The sequence below is a fragment of the Hermetia illucens genome, chromosome 6 (assembly GCF_905115235.1).
Source record: "Hermetia illucens chromosome 6, iHerIll2.2.curated.20191125, whole genome shotgun sequence".
Classification (NCBI taxonomy): Eukaryota; Metazoa; Arthropoda; class Insecta; order Diptera; family Stratiomyidae; genus Hermetia; species Hermetia illucens.
In genome coordinates this window covers 74,819,151-74,828,350 of record NC_051854.1, presented here as the reverse complement: position 1 = coordinate 74,828,350, position 9,200 = coordinate 74,819,151, and the positions used below count along the sequence as shown (strand labels likewise).

The 9,200-nt window shown below is 42.2% G+C and overlaps 1 protein-coding gene across 1 annotated transcript; it reads right to left on the bottom strand.

The window, feature by feature from the left end:
- Window positions 1-945: 945 nt before the first annotated feature.
- Window positions 946-8,360, bottom strand: LOC119660515 (probable fatty acid-binding protein). Its single transcript, XM_038069132.1, has 3 exons — window positions 8,207-8,360; window positions 1,176-1,441; window positions 946-1,108 (listed from the first exon to the last, which is right to left on the bottom strand). Exons 1-3 carry the CDS (start codon window positions 8,277-8,279, stop codon window positions 1,058-1,060), a joined length of 390 nt encoding a protein of 129 aa, XP_037925060.1. The 5' UTR covers window positions 8,280-8,360; the 3' UTR covers window positions 946-1,057.
- Between the last annotated feature and the right edge of the window lie 840 nt (window positions 8,361-9,200).

Here is a 9,200-nt window from a genome sequence, read left to right as displayed (position 1 = left end):
AAAAGATGAGGGCGGTTTATAGAAAGATCGCCTTAAGGGTATGCTGTGGTCATAGAATCATCTCAGACGAACCGGCAGTAACCGAAATGACGCCCATTAACTGTTGGCCGATGAGATAAGGCTAAAGCCTTTTCCACCCTACGGCGAAATACTTTGTGGTGGCTCCGGGGAAAAAAACGACAGGAATTAGGGGGTTTTAGTTTTAGTGGATAAAAATCCCACACGTTGGCACATGTGCACCAGTGTCTTTGGAAGATGTCCACTTCCGAAAAAAACCATATTAGATTGGCAGGTAATAAGACAGGGGACGAGCTGGTCAGAAAAGGACTAGGGATGCAGCTGCAGCAGCCAGAACCATTCTGTGGAGTCGGAAATGGGTTCTTGGCCATGTCGTTGAAAGATGAAGTGGAACGGCTGGAGGAACTGTACTAGACGAACATACTAGGAATGAAATAGTCCAGATTGCTCATGAGGGAGAAACGAATGTAAGCGCTCGAAAAAAGTTAGTACAGTCGAGAAGATTAGAAACAGTAGATCGATGTATCACAATACTATGTTGGTCTTTCGCTATGAGGTAAACGAATTACGCGGTCAACACACTAGTCGCTAAGGTATCTCTTGAGAATTTTGGAACAAGAGGAGTTGGATAAGGAAAGATAAGGGAAGAAACGTATAGATACTCAGTACAGTACGTACCTAGGAAGGGCTGAGAGGAGGCAGTGGACGGAAACCTTAATCCGAGAAGAGATCTTAGAGGAATTGGCGGCGGAGTCAGTGAAATCGATGGAACTAGGTAAAGGTTGAGTAGGGTTACGGGATATGGGGGTTAATCGCCACCACGGAGACTCCGGTTGCCAGTTAACTACTATTTGCCCACAATAGCTACCGGGAATGTTTTGCAATTTTTGAACTAGGATAAAGGTTTGATGAATGATAAAAAGTACGTTTTATATAAAATCTTTATTACAAGTTTTTAATTCTCCTAATCAGATGTTATAGATTCTGACGTAGGAATTAGAAACTTCCACTTAAATTTTCGGCTTTCGAACTTAACTTTCTAAACGGCTTTATAATATCTTACAGCAGTGATACCATTGGTGGTGCAAGTCTGCAAGGAAAATCAAGGAATAAAATTACATTTGATATCGGAGAAATATTTTTAAATTTCAACTTACCGAAACCAATTCAGTGCCGGTAAACTCACGAGTTATTGTTCCTGTACTATCCTTCTGGATAAGCTTGTTGGGATTTTCGAAGTGGCAAACAGCCTTCGTTTTTCGTCCATCCAAGGTATCCAAGTCGAACTCTACTCCAGGCTTGAACTTCATAACGTTGTTTCTGACTGTGGAAGCTGTAGTGTACTCGTATTCGTCTCCATTTTTAACTAGGGAAACAGTTGGGAATATAGTGTTGCCCAGTTTACGGTTTTCAGCACTGACTCCTGTAAAACGTGGTCATTTTCGTATTGAGATTTTGAGTGTAGATATTCTGATAAAAAAAAATTATTTTGGAAAAATAACGATAGCCGAAGTATTGACAACTATTAAAAAATATTTGGTCTTAGTAGTTGATTGTAGATGACTTGACGTTTGCTTTCTTTATAGGAAGCTGGTTGAGAAGTCATTGACAAGACAAAGTTGGAAACCGGAAGATTTCAGAGATGAAAGGTTTTGGTGTTTTAAAAATGTTCCATTGTTGAATATATCCGATATGCAATTGGATGTGGTACTGAAATTTTATCTGGTGGAGAGTAGGAATTTGACGTGAAAGGGACAATTTTAACCTACTATAGCTTTGTTGACAACAATTGGATTTCCACCAAACTTTCCAGTATGATGCTCCCTACTAAAGTTTATCTCACTGCACTGCAGGATCTGCTGATGTAGAATGAACTCAAGTCGGGTTCGAAGTGCACTTTCAGGAGTACTTCGAGTACTTCAAGGTCGAGATAACAAGCTCATGGACTACCATTTTCGGATATTTTGGTTGGATAGTTTCTGAGAATGGAACCTTCAAATAATTGAACCTCACCCTTATGACCAATGTTAAAACTAATATTTGCTTTACTGCTTTATTTGAAAAAAATTGAATACTCTTCTTTTAGGTATATGCCCCTCTCCCTTAAGTTCAGCAATGTAACTCACCACATGTATGGGCACGGCTCCCATCTTTCCACTAAATTTCGTGTCAATCGATGCAGTCGCTTCTGAGAAAAGTGTGTGTGACAGACAAACAGATAGTGAATCGATTTTAATAAGGTTTTCAACAAAATCTTAAAAATAGATTTGCAACTGCCAAGTTTCTCATCTTCTACAAGAAAGATGCTCGTTTCCGTTTTGCGAAGTTGAGACCACCTTCCGTACCAATACCATTATCATGGAGATTCCGTACGCAGATCGACCATTTATGCCTCTCGTGACTCTCCTTTCCAAAGGTTTACATGAGACAGATTTCTACGAGATGGTAACTTCGAGGAATCAGAAGAAACGTGATTGAAGCCCTCGCTGGTAGGAAAGAACAATGGTGGAAAGAAACCATTGCACTAGCTTCAGGATTTTTGTAATTTAGCGGCCGACCGATAAAAAATGTAGTTTGAATAAAGAATCTGGCCTCGATAAGTTGACAGAAACCGACGATTGATACGCGGAAGTTCAACGCTCCTGGACGAAGTATCACCAATGACCAGCAATCAGTAGCCATATAGCAACTTACGGCGCAACTAAGTGAAGTGCGAATGAAAGGATATCCCACATCCAAGCCCAGAGACATGAATAGCGAGCCACGCAAGGAACGAGACCTCCGGATGCAGCGACACCAACCGAGATATTCTCGAGTTAATTTTTAACAATTGGTTGGAAGTACATAACGTATGTATCTCGTAGATATGACCCTGGGCAATACTCTTATGAATCGGATAACAGGAACTGAAAAGTTTTAGGTGAACCTTTTAGGATTCTGTTGGAGAATCAAGGGATTCCTAAGCTCACCATCCATTTAATTGTAAAATCCAGGTGTTGTGTCGTGTTTTTGAATTAATATAAGGGAGCAAATCCCACCATTTCGGCCACGTTGCTCCCAGCGCAGAGGTGTTGTTGCCTCTGCCCTGGACGACCGTCTAGGTTGGATCGAAGAATAATATGATTCGGCGTTGAGTGTGACCTATAATAGAGAGGATATTAATCCCAGGAGAAAACATTCGGATGCATGGTCAGTGATATCAGGAATGAATTGGAACTGGAGGCAATGGTGAAAGACATCCAGTTGAGACAAGAGTATCTTAGTTGAGCAAAAACCTAGCCAGAATGAAGGTACAATCATGAAAATTCTTCAACAGAACGAAACAAACCGGCGACTGATAAAGTTACAAAAACTCATGGTTGACTTACAGGAACGGAATGGGGAGAAGAAAGTTAAATCATTTCATGAAATTCTGTGAAGGTGGTGCACAAAAAATATATGCCTCCAGGCTATGCAACGTAGACTGGAATTAAAGACCTGGGTTACGCTTATGATATTATATTAATTTCTGGGAGCTTCAATTGGAGTTAAGAGTTACTAATTATTGGTGCAGCAAGGCGAAGCTGAACATCAATCCAGCTGAGACCATCTTAATTCCATTCACTTACGGGTCCTTAGACGACATGGCATGGAAACTAAATAGGGTTTGATGATCTATAAATCCATAGCAAGAAAGAAATGGGAGTGCACTTTGCAAATACAAGGTTGAATATATACTGCAGTAATAACACCAATGATTAGCCCTAGCCCAAATTCGACACAACAATCATAAAATTTAAAGACTGGTTTGTGTATGTTACTGTGTTACGCCCAAAGATATCCCTAGCGGTCTATTTGAGATTGGTTCCTCTTCATCTTTACATATATAGTCAGGCAAGGGAGTCAATTTCCACAACGTCGGATGGTGTCTGACAGCGAGGGTGGCTTACATGAATTCCATCCAGGCGATACCGCAAATTACTTATACCGAGAGATAGCATAACAATGAAGTTTCATTTCGATAAGAAATTTCAAATATGAAGCCACAAGGTGGATTGGAACAGCGGTCAAAGCGTAGTAAAGGTCTCAGGGCGAAACCTGGATTGGTATCCACGATGGAGCACAAAGCCTGGGAAGCGCCTGCTGAACCAACACCAACAGCTCTACTACCAAACCTTATCTCTACCACCACGTGGTGATCGCTGGGAGTTCTTTCTTTATGAAAAACTGCCGACGGAGAAGGATAAATGCGATTCTTCCGCGCCTAAAAACGGGACAAAATGTACCAAAGGTCTTCCAAGTTAAGGGTTGGATAGGGCTGAAATTCCTAACGGGAAAAGTTACAAAGCCACGGATGGAGGCTCGGACAGGATGGATTTCAAAACGACGAATCCGGCAACGACATCGGAATAACGATTTGCGCATTTTTTCATGGAACCCGACCGAATGCTGCTCTGCAACCAGCCGATATCCTGTCCCAATATAAGGCTGATGTAACAGCGTCTCAAGCAATGCGTTAGACAGGCACCAGTTTCCTGAAGCCAAAAAAAGAAACCTGCTGTTATCGGCTTTGAAAATATAAGCGAACGACTATGCACTCTGTGTTTTCAAGGCAATTTTACAAATATAAGCCTCATAAAAGTTCATGCCTCAACAGAGCAGACTGCCGACTCGGAGAAGGATACCTTCTACGAGGCAGTTGAGGCTCGAAGGCTGACGCAAGTATGATATCAAAATAATACTTGGAGATTGCAATAGTCAAATAGGGACGGAGCGGAGGGACCAGGCGATACCTGGTTTGCGCGGAAAGCGGTTCACAAACATACCTGCGGCTCTCCAAATTGACCACGTGTTGATCGAACGTCGCCACCTCTCAGCCTTGATGAATGTCAGAACATATAAGGGGGCCAAGATAGACTCGGAATATTATCTCGTTGGCATAGTGCTCCGAGCTCGAATTACAACATTATTTACAATCCCCTCTGACCAAATTAGTGAGATTGAATACTGAAGCCATTCACAATACAGCCCACCGTAACATCTATAAGAGGCAAATGGATGCCGCAATAACTGTAGCTAACAGATGTCCTAGAGATGAAGCATGAACAAATGATCTTCACAACCACCTGAAGAGCGTTATCATTGATAGCGGCCACAAACATACTTAGTTTCAGCCGCAAGAAAATTCGGAACGGCTAGTTTGACGATGAATGTAAGTTAGCAACAGTGAAGCCCATAGTGTTTTACGTAGGCACCTGTCGTGAAACTTAATCCTACGGTCCTCTTCCGACACGGATTGATTTTGTGACCACAATCAGAGCCCCGCTGAGACAAGCAACAACGGTACCAGTCTATACCAAGTGCATGGCTTAGCATTCATACTGGTGGATGCAAGAATTACCTATATCTCTACCGAACTATGGAGTACGGCACCGGTGTTGATACGCAACACCACGTCGAGGCCCGAAGGTCTCTTCTCGCTTGAGCACAACCACAACCACCATGAAACTCCCACTAGGGGGGCCAACCGCAAATAACCGAGCTGTCCTCACATACAACAGGAGTTCACCCGAAGTATGTGAGTCCAGGGGCTTTCCCGGTTCCCATGGTACCAGTATACCCCTGGTAAGGTTTCGTGACCAATTTGCCACTTCAGATGAGTCCCCGTGCAGATTCAGGTCTGATCGCCCTGATTAGGTCTTTGGAGCATTCGCCTACTGAATCACGGTCGGCAAACCAAAGTGATTACACCACTATGGAGGTTCTCCTCGACCACTTGGTTTTGGTTTGGCCGATAGGGTTGCCGCCCCATCTTCCTCGCCGCCACCTCTGAGCACCTATAAGTTAGCAACAGAACAGTAGAATGCCGTATACCGAGTAATGTTGCATTCTTAAAGAACACGGGCACAAAAAAAATATCAGCAAGTTAGAGGTGCCGCCAACTGAAGACGACGGACAAATGCTGCCACCACCAAGTATAGAAGAAAAAACCTGTGCAATTCATCGGCTTGAAAATCATAAGTCGCCAGGAGCCGGTGGAATTACAGCCGAATTAGTTAAATATGGAGGCAACCAATTACACCGAGCGGTTCATCAACTGATGCTCAAAGTATGGAACAGCGAATCAATGCCTGATGACTGGCAACGGGGTGTTATCTGTCCCATACATAAAAAGGGGGATATCACGCAGCGCAGTAAATATAGAGATATTCTCCCAGAGAAAGTGGGGAAAGTGATCCGCGATGCTGATGTAAATGCAAGAGACACTATCTCCTTCAATTCCACCCAACTGCTGACCTACGCTGACGATATTGACAAAATGGGAAGAACAACCGGATATGTACAGTCGACCGTCATCCAGATCAAGCAGGCGGCGCGAGATCTTGGGCTGCACATTAATGAAGGCAAGACGAAGTACATGGTGGCATGACATGGCATGAAGGCCAAAACCGAAAGAGCGAACAACATCAAATCGCACTAGTCAAACGGAAACAATGAAGATAGGAGACTACAACTTTGAGACCGTTGAAAATTTCTCCTATCTAGTTTCGAAAGTCACAGCCGATAAGAGCTATGACGAAGAAATCGGCGCACGGTTGATGGCAGCCAGCAAAGCCTATTTCAGCTTACAAAAATTGTTTCGCTCGAAACGTCTCACCATAGGATCAAAGCTCTTACTGTACAAGACAATGATCTTGCCAGGCCTTATGTATTCCTCGGAGACTTGGGTTCTTAGCTAAAAAAACTGCGAACTCTTGGCCGCGTTCGAGAGAAGAATCCTTTGAAGAATTTTCGACTTCCTGCATGATGATGGACGATTCCGTAGCCTACATAACGACGTGGATAAAATCCGGCTCAATAAGTTACGGTGGGCGGGTCACTTAAACTGTATGGATGAGGATGATGAGCCCGGAAAGTCTATAAGGGCAATATATATGGTAGGAAAAGAAGACGAGATGCCTGAGATGGAGCCTGGCGTAGGGCAGGACGCCGTTCAATGTTTAGGGATATTGAATTGGTAGAACTCGGCGTAAAACCGGGGTGTCGTGGAATTCCTTACTAAGGCAGGGCTAGACCGGATACCGGTTGTTGTGCCGTTGATGATGATGATACGTACTCCGCAGAGATGGTAGGCGCAGGAATAACTGGTTCCAGGAAGAAGTACTTCAAAAAAATGAGTAAGGATAATATGCAAGTATATTTTAAGTGCAAAAATCCGCCATTGATAGGTATTCTTACTTTAATCTTCAGAAGAAGTATAGAGGGCAGAATATTCCTACTCTGACCGGCGCAGTTATCAAGGCACTCAGATCCAGATCGAAGGTAAATTGTAGGCTGGTGTGGGAATGCCTTAGTAAATTAGAAACGCTTGCCTCTCGCTCTGGATACTCTGGAATGCATTGCATTTTGGGTATTGGCAAAGGAGTCGAAATGTGACTAAATGCCCCTTTTGGAGGAACGGTTGAGGGGCGAATATATATATAGTGTAATCTTCCTCTGTTTCTAGTGATTAAATTGTTTCAATGAAGGTACCAGGAATGAAACACTCCATGGGGAGATATGAACCAAAGCGTTCGGAGGATTTTCTACCTAAGAAGAGCCATCTGGTTTGGCATTCGGATAACAAAAGCTTAGTGTTCGACTTGGAATGCTTTGTGCTTCAATACAATGCTGAAATAATGAAGGGGTGAAGGTTGTCAGAATCGAAAGGTCTTTCTTGCCACGTATATAATCAGCACGACCTCATTCTCTCATTATTCGTCCCAGAATTGATATTCAGATTACCCACTAGAATTACGCTTTTGCTGAGCTGTATTATGTTATTCATGGAAAAGATCCTTGTTGGCTGTGGTTTTTCCTGCTCTGAACTTAAATCTCACTATCTCAGTTTTCTCTAGAAGCGATTCTCAGAATGTTGGAGAATGTCTTCGGGTGATGAACAGCAAGTAATCATAGATTCAAGTTGACTTTTAGAAGACGAAACAGGACCGACAGGTATGCTCGCTAGATTCCTAGCTTCTTGTGCTACTTGGAGTCAGTAGATCCAGCCAGCATACCGTGACTTATGTTTAAGGTGCACTCACTTTATTGAATTTCGTTAATAGACAAACTTTTCCCTTTTGATATTTCGTAGCCACTTTTAGCATTCACTATCACTGTCACTGAAGAATCTTTTACTGCACATTATTTAAAATTAACGAAAACTCACCGAGCGCTTCCATGTATGCATCCAGGTTTTCGGACTTCTCTAATTTGTACTTCTTTCCTTCCCAAGCTGCCATTCTGAAATTTTTGTTTAGTTGTTAATCCGAACACCACCTTTGGAAAACTATGGAAATATCTCAGATTTGATTGCAATATATACTCAGTCTCAATGAGGTTGGACTTTGATTTATCGGTTTCAGTTGGTAGATAATAATATACATTCATACTTTTGAGTTGCCAAAAATACAATGCGTTATCATTTAATTTTCCGCTTTTACTTTGATAATAATTGCAGCAACCTCCACTTTTTGGCTTGGATGAATTGGATTGAAAATCAAAATTTTTAAAACTTTATCAGCAAATAAAATTCAAAGGGAAATGTGTGGGCGAAGGGCCGACAACCACCAGAATTGCTATAAGATGGTCGGCGAAAAGGTTTGAGATCTTATCTCAAAAATTGTATTTTTCATTAATGTGAAAGATACAAAAAAACTGATGATTAAAAGGGCTATAAAAATGTGATTGTTTAATGAGGTTAATTAATTAATTTGGTAGATTAAGATCAATAATTGTTAGACATCTTTTTCGCGGCTTATCTCTCACTAGTCGGTTGCCAACGTCGATGATTATCATAGTATTGATAGCTTGATAGTAGCAAAGTTTTAAATTTTACCTTGCACATGTATGCATGCGTGTACCTATTATTAGGCCGGTTATCTATTTTAGTAGCTGGATGCATTTGATCAATTCAATACCTCGCAATCTTCTTTGACTGCTTCAGAAAATATTATTCCCTTCAACCCCAAAGAAGAATTAAGCATCCTTTGAGCGTTGAGAGAATTGAGTTATGCAAGACGTTGAGATGATCATTTTAGTTTCCCGATATGTTGTAGTTAAGTTTTAGCTAGCTTGCTGCTTCGTCGAGCACCAGCGTAGCCTCAGCTCCTGAGATGCTGCTGACTGGCTCTGCTTATACTTCGCCGACGACTGCAGCCAAC

What these genes read in the sequence shown, in the direction of transcription:
- LOC119660515 (XM_038069132.1), bottom strand. Translation starts at nt 8,279, where the DNA reads ATGGCAGCTTGGGAAGGAAAGAAGTACAAATTAGAGAAGTCCGAAAAC. An exon ending in TGCATACATGGAAGCGCTCG is followed by an intron (nt 1,442 to 8,206) that starts GTGAGTTTTCGT and finishes CACGTTTTACAG; the next exon opens with GAGTCAGTGCTGAAAACCGT. An exon ending in CCGGCACTGAATTGGTTTCG is followed by an intron (nt 1,109 to 1,175) that starts GTAAGTTGAAAT and finishes TTTTCCTTGCAG; the next exon opens with ACTTGCACCACCAATGGTAT.